The 25,750-nt window shown below is 39.8% G+C and overlaps 1 protein-coding gene across 1 annotated transcript in view; it reads right to left on the bottom strand.

Moving 5' to 3' along the window:
• Nucleotides 1-25,387, bottom strand: part of MPPED1 (metallophosphoesterase domain containing 1) — a 65,523-nt gene extending 40,136 nt beyond the window's left edge. Inside the window, exons 1-3 of the mRNA XM_040596927.1 lie at nt 25,305-25,387; nt 10,419-10,684; nt 5,043-5,224 (exon numbers count right to left, since the gene is read on the bottom strand). Coding sequence (XP_040452861.1) covers nt 5,043-5,224; nt 10,419-10,570 — 334 coding nt within the window. The 5' untranslated portion in view covers nt 10,571-10,684; nt 25,305-25,387. The remainder of the gene's footprint in view (nt 1-5,042; nt 5,225-10,418; nt 10,685-25,304) is intronic.
• Between the last annotated feature and the right edge of the window lie 363 nt (nt 25,388-25,750).

Genomic DNA, 25,750 nt, shown 5'->3' on the forward strand with positions numbered 1-25,750 from the left:
GTTAGAATTTCCAGGAAAGTAACCCACAAGCTCAAAGTGACAGTGGGTCCTGGAGCATACACAATTTGGAAATGATATTACAGACTTGAGCAAGGAGAATTACAAGAGCAACTGAGCCAAGCAGGCAATTTCCACTGCCAACAATATGGGAGATAAAAAATAGAGATGGTTTTGGAGTCGTTATTTGATAAGTTCACTAAAGCAGGACATGTGTCTTTGTATTTGTCCTACAACACATTAGATTTATATGCAGGTAGAGAACAACAAAACCAAAAATAATTAAAAAGTTGAGGACAAGGATAGTTACAGTGCATAGTGAGCTTGATACATCTTATATAATCTACCTTATCTTGTGTTGACTACATAGAATCATAGAATGGTTTGGGTGAGAAAGGACCTTTAAAGATCATCTAGTCCAACCTTCCCCTGCCATGGGCAGGGACATTTTTCACTACATCAGGTTGCTCAAAGTTCCATCCAACCTGGCCTTGAATATTTTCAATTATGGGACATCCACAAGCTCTCAGGGCAACCTGTTCCGTGTCTTACCACCCATATTGTAAAAAAATTTCTTCCTTATACCCTCTAAATCTACCCTCTTCTGCCCCTTGTCAAGTCACTACTGGCCCTGGTAAAAAGTGTTTCTTCATCTTTCTTCTAAGTCCTCTTTATACATCGAAAGGCCACAATAAGGTCTCCCTGGAGCCTCCTCTTCTCCAGGCTGAACAACCCCAACTCTCTCAGCCTTGCTCCACAGGAGAGTGTTCCATCCCTTTGATCATTTTCATGGCCTCCTTAGGACCTGCTCTAATAGGACCATGTATTTAGAAAAAACTCCTCTGAATTATTTTTGGCTGTTTAAAGTGATGTCATTAAAATCTCCTGGACATACTGAAAAATTAGCATATGTTCAAAGCTGTCATACCATGCATCCTTATAATGTCATTAGAAAGTTTCACTGGCCTCATGGCCTCCCATTTGGCCCTATCATAATACATATTTTGTACTTCATTTTTCCTGATTCTCCAGAATCAGATTTTCAAACTTGGAAGAACAACACAGTCACAGAAGAAACTAGGTTAAAAAAAAGGAAAAGATTAAATATAAAAACAGCAGACAGTCAATTCAGGAAAAGAAGGGAGGGAAATAACCAGGTTGGTACCATTGGCAGGCTTTGTAAACTGACTATTCATACCTTTTTCCCTTCTTTTTCTAAGCTACCCTGAACAAGGGTAGCAAAATAGAAATCTGACTTGCAAAAGTACATGATACTGCATGATTGGGCAATAAGAGGACAGATGAAACTGAATATAAATTCATGTAGAATAATTCAAGTGCTGGAAAAAATATACCAACTGTAGATACACACTGATGGGTTCTGAACTAGGTATTTCCATTCAGGAAGGAGTTCATAGAGTTATAATAGGCAATTTTATGAAAATGCAACCTCGTTGTTCAGTCACAGTCAAAAATAAAAACAGAATAATCCACAAGACTAAAAAGGAAAAGAGAACAACCAGGACATTTCATTATGCCAGGGGATAAATCTATGGTGTTCTCAGATCATGTGCAGTTCTGGTCTCACCATTTTAAAAAGGATATAGAACAAAGAGATACTAAGAGTGACATAGATGATCAAAGGCATTTAAGGACTTCTAAACAGTCTTCAGCCTGAACAATATCGTCAGGGCAGATATGGAAGAGCCTAAAAATTCTTAAGCTGAACAAAAAATGAAATTGTTCATTTGCTTCTTCCAGTATTAGGAAATACCCAATGAAACTAGTAGGTAAGACATTCAAAATAAGCAAAGTTCTTCACACAATCCAAATCATGTTGTGAACCCTTACACAAGATTGAGTTGGCGCTCAAAATCTGCATAGATCCAAAAGGCAATGAAAAGACTCAGAGAAGAAAAATCTATATATTAAATACAAAGTAATGCTGTGGCTTAGGAAGTCCTTGGACTGCCTACCACAGAAAGCTGAGAAGACATGCACATCCAGTTATCACTAGCATTTCATCTCCTCCATACGGTTAGGCACCAGTCTAGCTCTAGTAAAACCCCAAATTACTCCCTGGAAAGCGGGAAGGGGCTTCAAGAAAAAGAAAAGTGAAAGAAAACAACTAATTACCAAAAAGAATGAAGTGAAACAAAATGAAATGGAGGGCTTTAGGGATCAGATGATAAAATGTGTAAAACCAGGTGACTAAGGGGCAGACAAAGCAGAGCACCTTGGCTGCTAGCCACAGCCAAAGACAATACTGAGCGAGAGAGACATCATCTGAGCTGGTACAGGCCTTCCTGTGTACCCACATACTGTTAGCCTAAAAAAGAGAGAACATATTTTAGGGTATGACTCAGCAAGCCAACGTGCCTCTATTAGCACACTTGAGCATGTGCTCAAAATAACCATAAGGTCCATGGAACTTAATGATGTTAATGTAAAATATACTTTGCATCAGACAGGCACAGAGAGTTTATGTAGAGCAGAAAGACAAATCTGACTTGCAGAAGGGCCTCCTAAAAAGATGAAACAGGCAGATAGACCAGAATGGCACGGACCCAAGAGGGTATGATGGAAAAGAAAGCTAAAAGGTAGGAGGAATCAATGCTACCCATGAAGATACGGAGCAAAAACAGCAGTAGGATACGTATCTAGTGCCTAAGAGGAAGCTGAAATCAAGGGAATGTGTACCAAATATTCTAGTGTTTACTACAAGCATAAACAAAGTTATAGTGTAATAATGGCAAAAGACATAGATTTGACATAGAACGAAATAACTAAGTGGGAAGGTAAGACCTGTGCTATGGGACAAAGGAGTGGAAAGGCAAATTTGGCAGCAGCAGGTAAGAACGATGGTGGAGGTAAAAGGCTATGCCAGAGTCCATCAATTACTTTCTCAAGAAACTAGTAAAATGTTAAGACAATGAAGAAGGAGAAGGTTAGGTAGGCTGTGGGAATTGCAAAATCACTGCAGGCAGTGGGAGCAGCTATCTAGAAAAATCAGAATTGTTGGAAACTAGTGCCTTTCACAACAAAATGGACACCCAGCAAAAAATTTTGAAATTTCTTCCTCTTAAAGAGAACACTTTTAACCATTCACTATAGATTTTGCAAACACCCAAGGTATTCAACAGTTGATAAATTGTTCATTTAAAACAAAAGATAACTTTTTAAAAAGCTAAGGTTTCTGTTTTGAAATCTCATTCACTGCAATTTAAAAAAAAAGGTTTACGGTTTTAAACTGGAACAAAAGTTTAAATGCTAACTGAATGAAACATATGTAGTGATGCCAAACTGTTTTTCTATTGGACTTTCCAGAACAAATTAAAAAATTAAGTTACATTTCCCATTTTTTCAAATTGCCAAGAAACTAAAAAAAAAATCTTTAACTTAATAAATTTGCATACCTCAAAGATGCTCTTTCAAAACTCTAACTCAAACTACCAAGATCACCTTTTCCCAAACTGCACACCACCATGAAATTGGAAGCATGCCTGAAAAGTCAGAAAATTAAGCCTTCTTTTGGAATAAAAATGATGAAGAGACCATCACAGAAATGCCCTGGGAAATCTCCCTACGATACTGAGAGGATTTCAGCTTACAGACTTCTTCAGAACACTGTACAGCTGTGACCAGCAGGGAGGCAGATGGAGAACTAGAGAGACAAAAACTGTGTGGCAAGTAATATGTGTAGCCCCCATCCTTGCTCACTAGCAATATCCCAAAGCACTTTTCTTCCCACACCAGCAGATAACTAAAATGGGTATTATTTAGAAGGGATAACCATATGGTTTGTATAATCTTTATATGCTATTTTTAGTATGTTATTATAATATATGGTAGAGACTTACAAAATGGGATTAAAATTTGCTTTCTGTTTTACAACCAAACGGTTTAATTCGGGTACAGAGCAAGAGGTGAGGGCACTATAAGAGAGCGTGTTACTTCCACATGCTGCCCCTACCTTAACACTCACAGAACAACGCAACTGTTCTATGTGGGACACATTATTGGGTTCCCAAGCTCAAATATTTGTCAGCTTTGCTGATAATTATTTGCTAGCAAATATTTATTTAAATTGTGAAGTCCTGACTTTTTTTTATATTCCGTTTCAGCCTACATGCATCTGTCTGCTTTGTGCCTTCCCAGTGTGGAATGCTGTAATATGTAGCAAAAAAAGACAGGAAAAATGCAGAAATATCAACTACAGAAAAGAAAATCAACTTAAAAACTGAAATCCATTACTCTTGTCCTTTCTCTCTCCAACTTCTTCATTTCCTCTTGCCCTTCTTCTGATAATGAAGTATCAGAATCCAGAAGCCATTTTCATTCTAAATTAAGGTATCCGCACTGCTGCAGGAACAATACTGATCAGGGTTTTTGTCTGGATACAGTGTATGCTTTCCAATTTTCACTGTCATTTTTTTTAGCATATACAAAACATTGCAGAAGCACATGTAAATCACCATTCTCTTGCCCAGTGGAACAGAATTTCAGTTACCAATGCCAACAGTTGCCTACAGAAGGCATCTACATCTGGTCTGCTACATCCAAGACAGCAACCACAGGCACACATTTTGCTTTGTTTGGAATTCATCGCTGTGGTGCAGCTGAGCCTCAGATAAAAAAAAAAAACTACGAGCCTCGGGGGTTAAACAGACAAATGTTTTCAGTCACAACAACTTTTTTTGCAAAGAAGCAAAGCCATAACAAGGTATGTAAGAGGTTTTATGTAAATCATTAAAGGCCTACTGACTTAAATTGTTGCTAACACCAAGAATTTGCTTAATGTACACTTGAGAGTGTGAAGGCAGAACAGATGAATAGTCTCACAAATCTTATTTACTCATTTTAAAAAATGCAAAAATATTTATAAAAAAAAAAAATCTGATTCCTGCTCATTGCCATTCAAATTTAAAAGTCAATTTAATATTCATCATTTCTGAGTGCATGATGGTTTTTACTGGGAGGCAGAAGAGGTAGATACAACCAGTAAACAAATTTACTTTCAAATCCACACAGAATTCAATACCTACCTAGCCACTCGTTGAATTTTTTTACTTCACTAGGAAGTCCCAGCTCAGTAAAATCACCAGCATGTATTAACACATCTCCATATGGCATCTGGATGGGATCAGTTCTTGAGTGAGTATCAGAAATGCAGACAAATCGTGTATATCCTGGAGGTTTGGGAGCATCATGGGGCACCGGATCAACCCTGTAGGAAATGCATTACAACAAGGTTATGAAGTTCTTATGTACTTCTTAGTGTCTACTTTGCAATTCTAATGTATTTTTTACCTTTACAAAACATTACACAGACATCTAGATCTGTCTGAATGCAGGGATTTATTAAAACAAACCTATCACTAATGGGAGGTGTAGAAATTCTGGATGTTCACAACATTTTCAGTATTTATTGGGTAGATGGACTAAATTACAGAGATTAAGGAAAAGAGACTGGACTATGGCTGTAACTCTGACACAAATACTTACAAATAAACCAAAGGCACTGCCAGTTTCAAAGGAACAGCACTACCCCATTTCTTTGTCTAAATATCATTACATGGTACACAGGGAAAAGATTTATTTTAGATACATACTTTAGATACATACATTTAAATGCATTTTTTTCTAATTATAACCTTTTTCTGCAAGTTATGTAATTTCAGCAAATTTTATTAACAGATTTTGGAGATATGTTTTAGCGTGTTAATGCAAAGCAACATAAGAACTCTCCTGACAACAGCCGTAAATGTACGTTCAAGCCTGACTATTGCCAGGACAAATGTGGCAACTTTCTGGGCTTAATTGCACTAAGTAAGATCAGATGCTGTGAGGGGTGAGGCTGCATTGTTCACAGCCCGATCTCAATATTCAAAACTGAGGGATTGAAAAGACCTGACACAGTCTGATGAGACCTACTTATGATTTAACAGAGGAAAGCAGAGAACACCTCTCTGCTATATGAGGAATACTTATTTTCAAGTCAATCTTTTTACCCTCAATCCATTTTTTGTTAGAATGTATAGAAGCAAATGTATTTATATGCAGCTATACCATATCTGCTATTCCAGTTAGGGAATTCTGGTGGAATAAAATCAAAAAGCCAGAAATGCAAGAGTTATATTTATGTCACTAGAAGCCAGAGAGATATATAGAATTGTTATGAATTATTTTACTTCTACGACATTTATTTTGAAAGGACAAATAAAATTAGTTTTGTTCACTGTTGCAGTATGTAATACTATTCCTATCACTTTCTGGTTGTGCTTCAATTCAGGAGCTTACTTTTATATAAATAAACTCAGAAAAAAATTTAACAGATCTTTCCTATTAACAACAGTATCCCTGTTTACTAGGTAAATTTTCAAAAGGCATTTTATTGCTTGGAAGACATAAGATAATCTTTAATCATGCAATCTCTTCTCTAAGTCAAAGAATTCTATGAAATTTATAGGCAGGTAAACTGAGGTCTTTTCGACGACTTCACAAGATTAGTGAGAGTGAGGAATAAATCTAAAACATGTCAATCTTGTTAAATGCAGAAAAAGTACTTAGTATTTTTTACTATCTATATAGTACATATAATATAACTAACATAACTACAAAACTAGAGTATGAACAAATTATTTTGTACCCATCTCTTCTATACCTTTTTAGGAAGCAGAAATGTTGGGCTTTTTACAGCAGTACTGGAGAAACAGCCTTTTAGTACAAGTACCTTATAGTTGTCTTTCTGAAGTTCCAGTTTTGAGCAAAAAGTAACCAAACACGAAGTAAGGAGTAAAACCAGCTGTGACCAAATCATACCTAATGAATACACAGCAGTATGTACATACTAGTGGGATATGTAAGCAAGCACGTACTGGAAATTGTAGAAGTTGGCTGACAAAGAGTGGAACATCTGGACCCTGAGAGAGCAGCTGCAAACACTGTGTAGAGGGCTGAGGGAGTGTGTATGTTGCGAGAGGACCACAGGCACATGTAGAAGGGTGCAGGAAAAAAACGAGAGTTAGATGCAGGGGAAGTTAAGCATAGGAGGTCACAACCTCAAACAGTGCAGCTGCATGACTGCCATTGCATGTTAAAAATGCCTCTGTTTTGGAGAACTGCCGTAGAGTGAGCTCCATCAGTGGTGAGCGGAGGTAGCAGGGGTGCAAAGGAATACGGATGGTGAATGGTGGGGTTTAGACTAGTGGGTGAGGCTTGCCATAAGGTGCGAGTTGTGTGAAGGGTAATGCATTCAGTTCATGGAGCTCCTCCACAAGAAGAACTGGGATGGCTGGATGAAACTGATGAGGAGGTGACCCTGGCTACCACTGCAGCCATTCAAACTAAAATGATTCAACACCAGTTCAGTAAAAAAATTTCTGATTATTGCTCTCCCTGCCCAGCACTTCCCAAAGTGACTTGCAGGTCATAATTAGTAAGCCAGCTTTAAATTATGCATACTACCCTGGCACAAGATAAGGATATGCACTGGTTTAAAATACCACTTTTTGACTTTTCATGGTAGGGTAACTTTTAAAGCAGGTGCTTCTTCTCCTTCAGAAATCTTTTAAAGCTCAGCACAGCAGTAAGTTGGGTGTTGGGGAGCAGCATGCATTTCACATGTTGCTCCTCTGAAGCTGAATGGAAAAAACAACAGACTTACCATGGCAACCCATGCAGCACATAATACACATGCTTTTTCTTACAGTTTGGATGGGGACGGGGAAGATGTGGACAGCATTTTCCAGGTTGCTGAGGTATGTATAACTTTTAAATCCTGTGCAATGGACCAGAGAATTTTCATGGGAAAAAGGCATCAATACAAAAAAGCAAATAAATGAGATGCAGATTTTTCACATTGAAGTGATATGCACACACTGAGGCTGTACATAGGTAAAAACATATGTCAAGTTTCAAAAACGCATCTAAGTTGTATTACTGGAAATAATTTCTGAAGGCTCAATCCCCATATTCTTGTGTAACACATTCCCACAGCAGCTGTCACACCAACACCCAATGCACTGCTTGCAGCATGAGCAAAGGAATAAAGATCTGCTGATTATTTTCATGCAAATGCTTTTGTTTTTCTTTAAATCAGTATGAAAACTTCCAGAGAAACTGAAGAGCAAAGTTAAAAAATCTCAGAGAAAAAACACTGCCAGAAGTTAAGTTTATACACTAGATTTCAGTGGTTTCACAAAGGAGCAAGACAGGAACTTTCCAGAAACAACTGACGGACTTAAAAATGCTGGTGAAATTTACCACTCGTTGTCAGTCATCTCACAAGCACAGGGATGCCAGACTAAGATGGGGCTAGGAAAGGGCTGGCAGTATGTTATGTGTCCTAAAAAGTGAAACAGCAAACATGAAACTGCACAGAGGACCAAGGAAGAGCTGCAAGACTGAATTCTGAAGAAAAGGAGCACAAAAAAACCCCTGTGGTTAAAGTAGTTTAGTATGAGTTCAGATGTTAACAGGTCTATGTGAGATCTGTTTATGATTGCCTGCAAGATCACTAATCTAGGTATTCTGAACTATACACAAAGACATGGCAAAGCCCTCAACTCCCTGAAGCCAATGGCAAAACTCGCACAGACTATAAAGCAGGACTAAGATTTCACCTGTAACAATCATGTAAATAAAAGATGCTTTTGTTACACTTTTGATGTCTACTTTTCCCTTCTTTGTTACTATTCTATTCATTGGTAGGAGGCAAAAGCAATCCTGCTGGTATTCAGAAACGTTATTTACAATTTCTGTACCAAGAGAAAGAGTAGGTCAGATTGTGGTAAATGTTTCAATTGATTTAGCCTGTTTTTCTATTTGCACAAGCTTCTTCAATAGTATTAATCATTCATGAGAGATTGCTAAACTCTTCTGAGGAACCATTTTCTAAGGATAGCTTATTTTCAACTACTTGCTTAGGTGCTGAACTTCTATCAATGCAGCTGACTGTCTAAGCTCTCTGGTAATATGATTTGTTACTAGTTAAGAACTTTAAACAGTATATTGTTGAGTAATAAGTGGATACTAGTAAATAACTTATTTTCAGCCCTGTAAAAAACATTTCAGCTTTTAAGACCAGTGAACAAATTCACGAGTGCCCAGGAACTGTCTGAATATTCACAAAGAAGAGCTAAGCCTCAACAAATAAAGCAACCTGCATTTAGCATTTTCATTCATATAAGTATTTCTGAACCCACATTTGTTTGTCTGCACTTTTGCTACCATTTGCCAGCTCTATAAACAAAAGATGTTTCCTAGTGCTAACACTCAACTCATTTTACTGTTTGCATTTCAGTAGTATCTAAAAACCTCCAACACAGACCATAAGCTAATACACTGCCCCCAAAAACTGTTTGCTCACCACCCTGGTATATGTTTGTCTTCAGATTTTTTTAATACAATACCTAATTTATGCCAAAGAATGTATGTAAGCATTCACTAAATCAACACATAGCATTCAACCAGTCATAACTACTGAGTTTTTTAAGCACAGAAATCATGGCCTATGTTTGTAAATTATCAAATCGTATTAAATACCAAAAATGTGAATGAGGTGATTATTTATTCAGTCTTCCTAAAGGAAAAAAATCCTTTAAAAAACCGAAAGCCAGCCTTCTGATCAAAAGATAAGGCTGCTGCTCTCTTTAAGAAACACAGTAAAATGGTGCAGACATTTTTATTCCCTATAAAAATATTTTACAGTAGAATTTTATACTTAATTTATTTATAATAGCTTTACTGTTTTGCTCTTCCTTCTGGCTTTAAACTTTATGGCAGGTTTCATTTTGTAATTATAATTCTCCACTTTACATTACAAGTAAATCATTTAGAGCAGTTAATTTTACTGATGTTGTCATTATATAAGAAGTCAGAAACAAACACATTATTTTAATTACTCTTTTAAGCACTTGGCATCTTCAGCACATCGGTATGAAAGTAAGTTTTCGGATGGGTGCCCACACTATTTTATTTATTGATGTGATTTTTCCCTTGTATGTAGCTGTAATATAACTAACCAAACAGTATGTGTTGTACAGATACAGGCTTGGTATTTTCAACAGCTATTTACATCAATAAGTAAGTGCACAATACAAACAAACATTATTAAGATTGCAGAAAGCATCATCCTTGTAGCATCTCTTATTTTATTACCACTGCTTGTTGTTTATTTCTAATACATAAGTACTATGTATTAAAGATAGGCTAGTGGAGTGATCTTTCTCCCATCCTTTAACAAAGTACTTACACTTTCCAAATGGACCGATTTTGTATCATTGTAGTAATTATTATTAGAAAGGCAGCAAAACAGTGTTCTTTGAATTCTTTTTGACTGGTCCATCAAATACCACATCGACAAGGCAATAACAATTCACAAGGCTGTGCTAGAGCAATAACAAAACTATAATACTTACATTTGCACATGTGGGGGCTGAAAACGTCCCTGGTTAATGTTGTAGAACGTGAAAGCCTGTGTGGGGTTGGAGCTGTACTCATCCACTTCAATTATGAGTCTACTGTGCTGATGCCTTCTAGCTGCCATAATGTGCGACTGGGCGAAAGCCATGCTTGCACTGTGTAGTTGGGCTTTTTCAGGCAATCATATCTGCTATCTTCCTACATCGATGGAAGAAGACCATGACATCTCCTTACCTAATCAGCACACTCCCCTTTGAAAAACCTAAAAGCAGATTGAAGAGATGGAGCATAACTTTTAACAGTTAATCTATTTGGAATTTGCTTTATTTAATATGAGATGAAGATGAAGGGGGGATATGGAGGGATGAAGACACACAGCTCAAAAACTCATCACAAACCTTTCCGACTCAGCAATCTGATGAACATACTTTACTTAAGGGTGGGAAACAGAGACTAGAAGTAAACTTGCTGAAGTACACAGGGGCAACTTGGTCAATTATTTCAGACATTTGTATTAATACAAATCTGAAAGACACGGCAGACATTCAGAATAGCACATTAAATAATAAAGTTTCTTCAGCACAATCATTTACTTCCTTTTTTTATTGCATTGCTGAATGTTTACTTCCCATCCTCCTTCCAAAAAAAACCCCACCAAACCTGAAACTGAACACACAGCTGTGCATGACTAAAACGCAAGTTAATTAAACAAGAATCAGTTTAATCAGTTCTTGAGAAAGTCTGCACCATTTATTATGGGGAAACATTTCAAGTGGTTGCTCTTTACATCCTAAGGAACAGAGCAGACGGCCTTCTGTGCACTTGTTCCTGATTTTATGGTATTACTGAAGGAGCTCCTGATGAAGATATGAAAGGCTCCCCCTTCAAACACATTCTCTTCTTTGTCAGCACTAGCCCAGCATTCTGGATTCACTGGAAAAGAAAGTGATTCCAAGGCTAACACACAGTTAAATGTTATTAAATATTAAAAAAAGTAAAATACATACAGGTTTTATGTTTGGGAATAAATTTTTCCCTGAAGGTTATGCAAGTCTAGAACAGCAGCACTGAAAATGGGTAGAGGAACAGCAAAGTGAAACCAAGTGGAATGCAAAGAGTATCCCCTAGAAACAGCAGAAAGTAATTTAAATGTGAATTTTACTTTTATTTCCCAGTTTTAATAAAAAATGGATTATAAGCTATAAAGGTGGATATTTTTACAGTATAATTTTGCATCCTTTTTAAAAGTTGTCAGTCTTAAATATTTACTTTCATGCAAGCAAGGGCTCTTCTAGGGAATACAAGTAATCTGCTTCAGAAGATGTATTTCATGAAAAACCATGCTAGAATGCAGAAATTCACTTAATACATGCAGTTTCTGGAAAGCAGGACTACACATATTTCGTGCGACCTTGCCGATGTGCCTTACTTCCATTCTGAAGGGACTGCTGCCAAGAGTGATGGGTGAGAGAGGTCTTCATAGTCACTCAAATTTTTAAAGCTATTTACAGGTAATTAGGTCCAGTTCAGTTCTAGTGGCAGTCAAGCACATAAGCATCTTTAAAAATCTGGGCCTCAGTCCTTTGCTTAACTACGACAGATGTTAAGTGCTCCAAGAAGTGGTGGTGTATTTTTGTTTGGGGAAATCTTGTTCTTAAGAAACTGAAATGAGAGATTCAGCTCAGTTTTGTTACTTGTTGAATGGCTGTAAAATGATGACAACTTGCTGTCACTAACAACCTGCAGGGAAACAGTCTGAGAATAAAAGAGCAGCTTCCTTCATGCCCTCCCCTAGATTTGAGTGGTAAGGAAATGGTAAGATAACAACAAAGACAATTTTGGATTTCATACGTTCTCAGATGCCATGTTCAGGCTATGGAACAAGCAGCAGCACAAAAGAATGTGCCAGAGCAGGAGGAGGGAAGGGAGGCACGATCCCTGTAAGAATAATCAAGTACAAATTGCTGCATTTAGGAAATAAGAAATTATGATGGCAGATGTGAAGAACCCTCCCTGAGGAGCTTCCTGTATTAAATGATGCATTTGTAAAGAAGTTTGAATAGGCAAGGTCAGAGATTTTATAGGGGGCAAACTGTTCCAAGTGAACCTACTTCTGTTTGAAAGGAACTATTAGAACTGGTGACCTCTAGAAATATTCTCCAGCAAGATTAATAATTTATGATTCCACAGCTCTACATAAGGATTTCAAACTACCTGAAAAACACAGACTTGTTTTATAATTCAGGGATTATGCCCGCTTTACACACAACTGAACTGCAGTTACAAAGGAGTTAAGGCACTGCCTTAGGGACCTAGAATCTCTCTTTGGCCTGAGTAAGTTCTCAGGAGCTCGCAGCAGCTGAGAAACCGGCTTCTATCAGCCTCCTCTTTGGGTCCTCTCTTTTATTATCTCTCTTTTATTCTCTCAAGTTGTACATCAAATCTGCTGCAGAAACAGCAGATGTATGCAGGTATCCCAATATTCACTCTTAAGCTTTGCTTCCTGTTTCAGCTAAGTGGAAACAGCCCTTACCAACACAAACTAACTCAAAAGAACAAATTTGTTTGCGAACAGAAACAAACCACAGCCAGCACACTGTTGATAAATCCTTTAGCGCTGAAGAGTTCTTTTAAGCAGGGAATCAATCCTTGCACATGGGAGAGTGTGTGAATCACACCATGGGTCAGCTTGAGAGGGTGCTAGCCACAGATACTCAGCAAGAAGTTCACCACATAAACATGTAGAAAACAGTAAGATATGTTTCACTTGAGCTAAGAAAAAAGAAGGGGGGGAGGGGAAGGGGAAAAAAAAGATATGACACAGCATTGCTAAGCTTTCTGCCAAATGAGAGTCACCCAGTGTCAATCCTGAACACATAAAAAGCATCCAAGGCTGGAAAAGAGGCAGATTCTGCAATACAAATACAACAACTAGCAATCGTATGAATAGCCTGTGCTAAACAAAAATCAGATATGTAGCACACATAATCAGTAAAAGCATAATTCAATAGCAAGCTTAATTCAACCTCATTTCAGAAACATACACAGATGTCTTTGAACCTTACCTTTCAGTCTAGGGTTTTCTTCCTGCATAAGTGGTTGGCTGACTACTAACATTCTTGGTGTTCGACAGAACAAGCTGTCTCTTTCCAGCTTGACTGATAACCAGACTGACACCCATTACTCCCCTCTTTCTGTTTCCATTTCCAATAGACCCCCAAATCCTAACTTTTTCTTTCTTTTAGTGTTCTGAAATGTCTTCCTTTCCCAAACTAGAGTATACAATGCAGCAGGGAAATAATTATCTGCTTCTATAGCACACAAGTTTTAAAATTATATGCCCAGCATTACCAACACAGAGCATTAAGACTCAAATCCCCACAGCAACAACATGCTAACCATCCTCTTCCCCCAGACTTACGGAGCTGCGGGATGTCTGCCAGGGAAAAACAGAGAAATGTAAAATGGACTGCAAGAACATGAATACTAAAATAAATATCACAAACCTGGCTGTTAGAATCACAGACTGAGAAAAAGCTATTAAATCAGCTAAGCCATCTTCTTACTGATGGCAGGAATGTTCTCCATACATTATTTTTCTGCTGCCTTCTCCAGCACATGCTCAAATGTTCACAGAGCTCTGACCCAAAGCCCACTGTGTACAATGGACACTGCTCCATCGTCTCAAGGCTTTGCATCCTGCCATAAGCTACGTGGATCGCAACATCTCTCCTGAGGAACTACTGGACTAGGCAGGTGCTTGAACCTAGACGTGTAATTAAGTCCTTTGATGAGGTCCTCAAATAAAGCTTTGTATTAAGATTTTTTTTACTTTTTCAGCTAGAATTTTCTGGTGATTTAATCTTACAGCTTTCTTACATAGCTGGCATAATTATTTTCCTCTTTTACATGAATTTTTCAGCCTTTTTATGCATCTTACTTCTCTACTTTTTCCATTTCAAGCCAATGTTTTATTTTAAACTCACTTCTTCACTCACAGATTCTGCCTTATCCTGTTCATCCTTCAGTTCATCATGTCCACTTTCTCTCGCTGTATCTCACTCCATTGTCTTCACTATCCCCTCCATCATCTACTCTTTGTCTTAAGCCTAAAAACAACACTGAGACTTTTTGAAAATTATTCCAGCAACACACAATATGAATCTAGACTTGAAAACGTGTCTTAAGCAGATGTCACTGAAATAATAATTAGAAACCCAGATAAAATACTGATTATAATGATAATAAATAAGAAGTTATAAATTAAGAGAGAAAACTGTGAAGGAGTTATCTGTTGAGCAATTAACTTTGCTACATTACAAAATATCTGGAGGTCAAGCAGCACAACACAGCTGTAGCACACTCCCAACAAGAGCTGAAGAGGGGCAGTTGCCAGATTTTGCACTAATAACAGTGAGATAACATAAAGAAAGGATGCCAGGATTGTCAGCAGTACCAAGATCAGTGGCAAAGAAGCAGCTACAGAAAACATGTTAGCTTTGTTCAGACAGTCTGATAAGCTGGGATTTGGGGAGGCCATGAGGAAATGAAATGTAGTATCCAAAAAAAAAAAAAAAAAAAAAAAAAAGAGGGAAAAAAAAGGTGTTTTCATGCAGCTATAAAACATCAAAGCCATATTTTATTTTTTCAAGGAAAGCCAGTAAGACAATAGCAGTAAAAACACCTTAGAGAAGCACGTGAGAGTTTGTGATAGACCGCATAGCGACACACTTGCTTCTTGTGTGAATCTTGGATACTGTTAAGGAGAGACCTTTCCAAGAGCTTTATCAAGGGTTCAGGTCTTCCCCTATACTGTGCTACAATGCTCTTCATAAACTGTCAGGTCATCCTTTACACAGGGAAATAGACCCTTTATTTCAACCAAAAAAAAGCGCTACATAATATCCTGCAGCAATGGTCCCAATTGTCATAGTAACACTTCTATAACCACTAGTGATTGGCTTCATTATCACAAATTACTATTTTCATTTTAACCCCCACCAAAAAGCTTGTTATAGACTGACCAGCTATAAGCAAACATACTGGAAGCAGTAAAGCGATCACTTTACTATGAACAACGGGCTGAAAAAGCTAAAGGTTTTTTGCTGTCTAAAATCCCCGTTTCAGATACTCCAGATAAAAGCCAATCAATGGAGTTAGTCTGCTATCTTCTGTTCTGCCATCGGGAAATGAATACTGAAATAATCCTAAAAAGGCATTATTCTGTGGGAAAGGATGAGCCAGGCAAATCACTCTGCAGACGAAAGTCTTTCCAAAGGGATACACTCTCCTCATCATTTTCTGAAACAGAATGCAAGTCCTAGCAAACCAAACCCATCATGTCTCCCCTTCGTCGACTGGTTTGGACTCAATTGACCAATGAGGACTTTGAAGTGAAGGCAGCATAATCAAATGTCATCAAAACACTTCAGATTTTAAGGTCGATCATGCACATTTCTACTGGTGGAATCATTAGGCTTTCTACATAAATATGATTTGTTGTTGACAGAAACATTTCCCATTGCATTTAAAAAATAAACAAATAAAACTGCAATGTATTGAAGTGAAATACACACTTGTGAGCCCTTCTCCCAAAGCAAATGCTTTACGTACCTGCAATTTGTGTCAATGAGAGCCAAACAGCAGCACTAAAAAACGAACAGACTCTTCAAGGATATCTGATTTACAATCCAATAACCCTTGGTGCCATTTAAGGTGCTCACCACCCTCACAAACCTCCCAGAGTTCTTGATGAATGGCGTGACCTAGAAGTCGTAGGTCAGCTCCTAGAAGACCTAACCCTACTTCAGCCACAGCAGCAGTACAGCATTTGAGAGCATTATTTTTTCTAAACGCCAGTTTGGCAGTGGTGCAATGTGCCAGGGTGACAGCCTTGAAGCCTGCAGCCCTCCATCCCCGCCACAGACAGTGCGCACGCCGTGGGGCTGGCACCTGCGTGCTTCCACGGCCCGTCTGTGCGCCTCTGGCCCCCCGTGCACAGACCCACTGAGGGGCAGCTCTAACTTCGTACCCACACAGGCTAAGAAATCCCTGCTTTTAAGCATCAAATAAAGGTACGAGTGAGGGTGAGTTTTGTAACGGAGATTTATCTCCGCCAAAAAAAATGAAACATATTCACTGATCCATTCTGTGAGCACCATGAGATGGCAACATATACTGCTCCATCTGCTCCTCAAGGCATAACATGTAGGTATATTGCTCTGCAAGTCTGTAAAGTTGTCTTAAAGGTAAAAAATGGAATAAAACCTTTACAAACCCCTCTTAACTGTGCCTCTTACCATGGATTTCAGAGCCTTATCTGGTAACTGGAATACACATGCTCCACTATGGTATTTTCAAAAACCTTTGCCTATGTGTGTATTTAACTGAAAGAGATCTTGAGCATCCTGTTCTTCAGTCTCTGCCCTCTTCAGTGGCTTCTGCTGAAAATTATACCTATCCCAAGATTTACTAAGGCGACTCTTTGGATGGTCTTTTTACAACATGTCTGAGACAGTTTTCTGTGCCAGCGAATCCGAATTTGCTAAATGTTATCAGTCAAATAATACTCAGTTCTGTGACCATATCTTCTTGCTGGGAATCTGAACTATTCCCACCCATATAAGCAAAACCAGGGGGCATCACTCTGAGTTACTTGCATGCCTCAAAATCCTACTCCCTTCCACAAGAAGGAAAGATCTATCTTCTCCTCTTTAGAATCTCCTATTTCACCTACCAATGAACACTTCAGTGCCTCATCACATATATATCACATATTTGCTAACCCCAGACCTACAGGGCACTGAGCAATCTGCTTTGTAACGTGAAAAAAAATCAGTAACTTAAATAAGACCTCTTATTTCTCTGTAATTACAATTACCTTAACCTGCATTAGGGGAAAAATACCAACAAAATCCCCCAAGATACTTCTCACCATGCTAAAACATGCATCATTGTTCTCCTTTGCTGATTATCATGACCTGTCAAATACGGTATGACAAAATTCTTCACTGAAATTAATTTTTTGCTTCAAATTAGTTTTCTTCCATTGCTCTCAAACACAAATATTACACATTTCTCTCATTATTTATGAACAGCACTAACATACTCATTAGCTTTAACTGTCATAAAAAGATTATATAGATACAGCAAGTAGGAAATTAGAGAAATTATTTGTTTTTTGGAACTATGCTCTAGCATCCACTTCTGTGGAGTCTCCTCCAAAACTGTACTGTACCCCCTGCATGCCAAAGTTCTGACCAGGCATCCAGAAAAAGATCTAGGTGAATGAGTTGAGAAAACACAAGAATTTCAAACATTTACCTATGAAATTCAATTCTGTATTTATTTAAAGCAATTACCATTTAGAAACCTTCACAGCTAGTCTTGTTTTAAATGATGATTGCATGATTTAAAATTATTTTTTTCTCATTTCCCTACCTAGGTTTCCAAAACTACAGTAACTGAATATTCGATTTATGAAGATTTAATTTTATATTGGCTCATCAGCAGTATAATTTTCTGAATCAAATTCTCATCCATACAAATAACTGTTCATTTATTCAATTAAAGAAATAAACACAACTTAATAATATTGCTTTGTTTTTACCTTAAACTTCCACTTTACAATATATCAAATATATTTTAGATTTAAACACAGCAATACTCCAAGATTTACAAATAAACTGAACATTTGTCAAGGTTAAATGCCCGATTGTAATCCTACATACAATCTTGCCTGACTGTAGAAAACATTATCATATTTGGATAAAATATTTAAATGGATACGTTTTTCTTAAGTAAAACCTAATCTAGTCGCTGAAAAATACAGTGTTTTGGCTCAATACTACCTGTATTTATCCCAAAATACCTGCAGAGGTAGCTAATCTGTTTAAGTAATTACCTCTAGGGAAGGAAATTTTAAATAAATATCTAAAAGCCGCAAAACTCATTCCTCACTCTAAAAAAATTGCCTTCATCTCTGGCAGTATTTCAAAATCTACTACGTTACTGAAAATTTTGAGTATACATTCGTAGAAGACAAATTACAAGTCCCAAAATGACAATACTCATTCTATGGGAAAATAGCTACAAATATAGGTTACACGGGAAAATTATCAAAAATGGACATTCCAACAGGAACAAATTAGGTTTGCGGGGATTTGATTCTACATTTCAGTCTGCAATTTGGGCATGTCATCTGATTAAGCTCTTGAATCTCTCAAAATATTTACTGAGAAGAAGACTATATAAGTACTGAAACATTATACATTTAAGAAACAGTTTGGTTTCTTTTTTAACTGAAGAATATTCTTTTTCTTCACCCTTTTGTGACAGCTGGGCTCACACTAATTTCCTAGCCTTCACCAGTACAAGCCCTGCTGGGTCAAGTCCCACTTGCCTGAGACACGTAATTTATCCAAACCAATTTCAATGGCAATTGCTTATAAATGCACAGATTTGACCAATTTGATCATTCATGCATATCTGAGGGCAGAATACATCTCACCTGGTTTAGCATGTTCACCCCGACACCAAAACTGCATGGAATATGTCAAAGCCCAATACTGAGTAGAGAATTATTTTAGTAAGCAGTTCAAGTAGTTTTCTTCTAAGCATTCAAAACGAGTGTTGGTCACCAGTAGCGTTAGTCTGTAGGTCAGCAAAGTACAGTAGAGGTGCCGGCTCAAGGCAGAGGTTAATGGCACACAGCCAGCAGCAGAGACACTGACCGACTCCACTGCTCCAAGTTTAGCAGGAGCTGGGAGCTGCTGCTTCACACAGGCACGTTAATACCTGCAAGACAGTTCACAGGGTCTTCCCTTTTTGTGCAGCAGCACCTCTCAGCTGCGGATGAACTTCTACTTCCAATACTCTCATCCGATTTCAGAAAGAAATCTAACACTAACAGCTCCTGAAAGGTTGCTGATCTCTATGTCAATACACAAGAACAAAAAATAAAAATGACCAATCTATTCCTGCAGTTCAAGATGTATGAAATGCCAAAGCACCAGCACACAAATATATATAAGGTGGAATGTAGAATACAGCTTACGTGTAAATATATTTATAGTGATACTACTTCTGAGATCAGTGTATCTTTTTCTATTAAGATCTGGAGTTAAATTACAGAATTAATCAAGCAAGTCCTTAACAGGGGCTTTTTTTTTTCCTCTTAGACACAAAACTTTGAAAATTAAGTATACCGTCCTACTGATTTTGTTGTTTCCATTTTTCACTCATTTAGCTGCATCTATCCCACTGAAATCCTTTCATCTGATAAATATTCAAGGTGGGAATCACCGGGTTTGTTCTGTTTATTTTTCCAGGTATCCCCCCCAGGACTGCTACTCACTCCTCCTACCCATAAAATCATGTCCACAAAGAGCTCCTATACATGGTCCACATGAAACTGAAACAAAGGCAACTAAGCCCTTTCCTTCAAAGAAAAAGAGAGAGGAAAGATAGTATGGGGGAAGTCCCACATATAGAGTCCCGAAGGGGGAGCATTTCAGGTCAAACACCTCTGGATGTTCTTCAGACCCAAGATGGATCCTACTGATTAGCAAAGCATCCAGTCCTACAGTGCCCTTCTCACACAGATGCTTCAAATCACTGCTCTCCCTGAAGCTGAAGAAGCTACTCATGAAAGCAGAAAGAGTCAGGAGAATTGCTACACTGAGAGTGCCCTCACAGTACTCCATGGCAGCTAGGCTAGCTCAGGTGGAAGCTGTCACACTGCGGAACACTGCACAGGCTGTGCCAAGTGACAGGAATAGTGCCTGGACCGGCTGCCTCTGAACTTCGACTCTGAGCTGTGTGCGCTGTGTATCAGCTGATTTGCTGGCTGCCTGAAAAACTCTTTTGAAAATTTTATATGGACTGACTACAAATTTTCATGTGACAAAAGATGCTAAAACAAAGCCAAACAGTTTAGGGGTGAAAAGTAAAGGGAGATCAAAAAGAAAAAATATGTAGGAGGAAAATACCAGAGTAGTGAAATGAACTCACTATACATTTTTTGATTTTCTTTTCCCTTCTGTCTTACTTGCTCAACATGGTGAAACCAGAACACCTTTTTGGTGCTGTCAAATCTGAAGCTTCCACTAAAATGTGTTGAAGCGGATAGGTTTTGATCAGATTCTTGTTCAAGGTACTAGATTGTTAACTACTGGCAGCAGCTAAGTTTTAATCCATCCCATCCCCACTGCATTAAGCAAGGTATCTCAAACTTTTACCAGAAACTACTTATACTAGGGACAAAGTGTTGAGGGGCAAAACTGAGATGTATCTCAGAACAGCAACACAGTAAAGATAAGCTCCAATTAAGAATTTTTTTTGTTTTCTACCAAAGAATCAGAAGGAAGACTGTCCCACAAAGTTGAAATAACCCTAGTTATTTCTATATTAACTATATTAACTATAGCATGAGTGTCCACAGACCAGGTAAAATCCTACAATAAACTATGTTAGAGACTGTGCAACCATACAGTAGCAAAGATTCTCTGCCCCAAACAGCTTACAGTCTTCAGAAACTCAACAAAGGATATGGGTGAAAAATAACTGAGCAATGCAGAGAAATGAATAGCAGAACACTATGTTCCTTCCATTTTCTTTTACGGAGAAGGAAAAAATAAGATTAGCATCACAAAAGACAAAAGCAAAGGGAAGATGGGATATGATAAAGAGTCAGTAAGAAGGAGGAAAAAGGTGCCACAAAATAAAGTGGCATGCAGGATATCTGAGCTATACAGCACGTTAAGCAAAGTGATGCGACTGCGAGAGCTGGCAAAAAGGGAGCTTGAGCAAAACAGCCAATTAGGAAAAGGCAGAGAAAAAACAGTCAAAAATAACAGTAACCATCAGTCTCCTTCATACACTGCGTCCACAGCTGCTCTGCTGGCTTCAGTCTTTGGTTTAACGGCGAGACCCTCACCTGCCATAAGGGAAGCTGGACAGGCTGTATGGCAGAGAAACTGAATTTAAAAGGTCGAGAGGACATGTAATATAAAAAAAACCAAAAAAACAAAAACTTAAAAAAAAAAGAGTTGCTAAATACAGTGATTTTGTTTTAGGCTGAAATGTATAAATTAAAAATATATAAGAAGTAAGGGCAAATACTTGGAATTGAAAAGTGTTATACATCTCTGAATCTGAGTAAAAAAGATGAGTCCTTATTTACTAATATTAGTATGGCTCTCCATAGTCACACACAATACAGCGTATTTAAATGACATCATGAACCCAATCTTATACCAATGGTAAACAGTGGCATTTTAAATAGTGACTGAATGGAAAACGCTAAGCACTTTGTATTCAGGTTAGTGTAATGAATCCCAGATCAGTTATGACTGCAAGTTAATACATATATACCGTGATGGTTACTTGTTAAACCTATTACAATTTCCACTGTCTTATCAAATCACAGCAAAACTGTCACACTTGTTGACAGTTTCAACAATGAGGTCAAGCAGTGAGCAGTCACAAAGAATGAACTGCTTTACACTCCAGAGGTGGTCACTCCAGAAGCAGGTGAATAGCCATTACCATAACAGCTCTGCTCCTTTTTGCAATAGATCTTATACTGAACTGTCAACCTGCAACCTTGCCCAAACATTACACTCACATGTTATTTTATCTGTAATAACATTAGCCTGACAAGATGACTTCCTAAGAGGAAGTCAAAGTATAACAGTTCGCTGACCTTTAAAGGACTCTCTCACATTACTAACCTTGTTTGTATCTTCAAGTATAACCTAGAGTATCCAGAATTTAACAGAAGCATGCATTTTAAGTCAGAAATAAAAATTAGAGACCATCTTGCTCTCAAGACACTCTCACACAAACCCAATTTACCTATGGACGATGATCACAAAATCCAAACTGGTGTAGATCCAGAGCATGCAAATTAAAGTTTGCAACACTCCACTTAGGTCTTATTCTGCAAGCTCAAACCATACACTGTAATAGCCTAATATATCTTAATGTAACAGAACATGTGAAAAGGTTCTTCCTTCAGACTATTTTATACATCCTCTCTGAATTTTTCAAAACAAGGTTCAGCAAGAACCAAATGGACTGCACTGATATATTTTTACTGTTTGTTAATGAAAACTGTTTTAATGAACAAAAATATTAAAATTCTCAATTATAAATGCACTTTTTTGTTTACTATTTGATATTGTTTCCGTATGTCTAAAAAAAGAAACTGCCTGGATAATTGACTAAGCAGTTACCTGGTTTCAGGGATTTGAGTCTCCTTCCCTGTAATTCAGTGGCAGAACTCTAGCTGACTTAAAAAACAGTAACCTTTTTATACACCTCTACCTGTTCTGTTATACGGAAGAGCCCACTCCTGTGTAACTCTTCAGATGAGGAGGAATGCACCTGAGGCAGCAGGTCTGATCATATTTGGTTCCTAAAAGGGCATATTCCAGACGTTTTTTCCTAATTCCATATAATAAATTCAATTAAATAAATATGGCCACAAACAACACTATACTCTATGAACCATTAACTCAAGCAGCAGAAACATCAATGTCAGAATTGGTTATGTATGCCAAATCAGAACTCCAGTTCGCTTTACATTCCTGCTGACAGTTCCTGTAATGAGCACGCAGCATTAAATAAAAACCATGACCTGTTTAAACAAAGATCAGAGCACCAGCTTTATCATTGCATTCTCTCATGTTTGTTGTTTGGCATCACAAACTAATACCAAAACACTTATCTTATTAATACCAGCCCAGCAGGTTTTCATACAGGGCACCAGGGGTTAGCTCTCGTCCACCAAGATTTGTGCATCTTTAAAACAGGAGTTTTTCCTCACATGAACATACACAGGTATTCTCAGCGGTTACTCTGCTTCAGTTTAGACCAAAGGAGAGCAAGGAGAGAAGAGAGAGATGGAATAATGTACAAGCAAGAAATTTTAAGATTCTTCTGTCTCAGATAGCTTGAGACAATGAAAGAAAATAGAGAAGCCAAGCTAAAATTGCTTAAACATACCATTAAAATGTCATGGGTAGTAACATAAATCAATTAATGTATGTAATATACATGGGACAGCCATTACATTTAATGATTTCCCAAAAATTCATATGTAAAATAGAAATTAAGCCCCCCTCTTTGTGTAATACACAACCAGCATTTTTACAGTGCCTGGCATCATGAAACTGTTTATTACGAATGGGTGCAACACCGACTACCATCGTATGATGACTCCTTCACTGGTCTTCTCAAAAGATACAGTAGTCAAATTTCAGACACGCACATCTGAAATGTAGTCTTGTATTTTAAGTATCTATTGATTTTCTTTTGAAAAACTGAGAGTTCACTTCATCAGGAGCCAATCACAAAGTTTAATAATCTTGCCTAGTTATCAATTTATCCAGACTACCCAGAGCTCCTTTATACTAGTCTAAATTGCCTACGAAATTCATTAAGCCTTAGCTGAAGTTGAAATGGCTATCGATACCATACATTATCAGCAGATCTCTTCATTATGATATTGTCAAGGTATAGATTGTGTAAGCAGAAATCTCCAACTATTGATCTTCCGCCAAAGAGAATGGAATGTTTGAAATCTGTCTAGTTTCTGCACCTTTCCCATCTTTATCCTGTGTGTCATCCACAGACAAGTATATGCATTCCTAAGCGTATTCCATACTACCCATCTGAAAATGCAAAATACAAAATTCTGATAGTAAGAAAGCAATGTATTAAAAGCAATGAAATCCCTACCAAAAGGTCCCTAATCTTTTTTTCTGCTCCACTGCTTTGAAGGTGCTGGATACCAAGTAACAGTGCAATAAATTACAGGAAAATCAGCATGAATCCTAAAAAACTTATCGAGCGGTTTCTCCCGGAACAAAACTTTGGAGGTCACTAAACCTTCTCCTATGACAAAGGAAAGTTCTTCCACTTCCATCACCCCTTCCCCCGGCTACGGGAGGGGAAGCCACCGGGGAAGGCGCACACGGATTTTCCTCGGAGGCTTCCCTCCCGGGTAAGTCTCCGGTGGCGGCGGGTGACACCTGAGCGGGGGGCGGCGGGGCGGGCTGGCGGCGCGGCCGGGCGCCCGGGGGTGGCCGCCTCCCGCCGCGGCAGCCCAGCCTCCGCGGGAACTCTGCGAACAAAGTAACTTCCCGGCCGGCCCGCGGGAGGCGGCGGGGCACGCGTGGGGCGGGGGCTGCGCCCCCTCGGCCAGGCGCGCTCGCACGGCCGGAGCGGGAAGGCGCCCGAGCGGCAGGCGGGCAGGGCAGCGGCAGCCCTTCCCCGAGAGCGCGGTGACAGCCCTTACCTTCACACGCCCCTTCCTCACGCCCGGCGGCTGGCAAGCGCCGGCAGCGCAGCACGGAGGCAGAGCAAGGGGAGCTGCGAGGCTCTCGGCGGCTCTCCCTCCGCCTCTCTCCCTCTCCCGCTCCTCAGAGAAGCCCTCCCCCCCTTCCCGCCCCCCCCCCCCCCCCCGACCGCCTCACTCTCTCTAGCTTTGGGGCGCATATATATACATTTTTTTTATTTTTTTTTTTTTAAGGAGCAAAGAGAAGCGACGGGGAAGCTTGGTTGGGAGAAGCAAAGCCCTGACGCACTTGGGGGTGGGTAGGTGGCGGGGAGGGGGGGGCTGGGGGGGTTTCAGACCCTCGCACGGCAACGCAGGCGGACCCATCCCCCCCGCCTCCTCAGTCCCCAGCCGGGGAAGGCGACGCTGAGGCTTGAACCTCGCTGCCTCGAACCGATCCCGCACCGGGGAGCGGGCCCTGCGCACAATCCCCCCGCCCCGAACCGGCAGGGAGACCCCGCCCGGGGCGGCCGCACGCATCCCTCCCCTGATCCCCATCCCTGCAGGGGCAGGGGGGCGTCAGGTCCCCCAAAATACTTACGCTGCCCGCCGGGGCTGCTTTGAAGACGCAGGATTTTGTACGAGCGATCGTCTCCTTCTCCGGGAGCCCAGCCTCCCCTCCCCCCCCCCCGCCTCCCCTCCCCCGCCTCCCCCACCTCCTTTGGGGGGCCAGGAATCCCCCACCGCCGGCCCTCCCCTCCTCCCTGCCCGGCCGGGGAGCCCCGCTGGCCGGCCGTGCCCCGCGCCGCCGGAGCTGCGAGCTGCCCCGGAGCGGCCCGGCCGGGTACGGGGCCCGCGGTGCTCCATGGCCCCTGGCCGGGGCCGGGACGCGCTAACGGCCCGCGCTGCGGCTGAGGCGCGGGTTGGCGCCCCGCCGCCGCGGGTGGGGGTCAGCGGGGGGCGGCGCGGGGCCGCCTCCGGCGGGAGGGGGAGGCTGCGCCCCCCGGCCCCGCGCCTGAGGGGCCCGCCGGAGCCCGCTGCCGGGGC

This window comes from Falco naumanni, chromosome 5, assembly GCF_017639655.2.
Source record: "Falco naumanni isolate bFalNau1 chromosome 5, bFalNau1.pat, whole genome shotgun sequence".
NCBI classification, from domain to species: Eukaryota; Metazoa; Chordata; class Aves; order Falconiformes; family Falconidae; genus Falco; species Falco naumanni.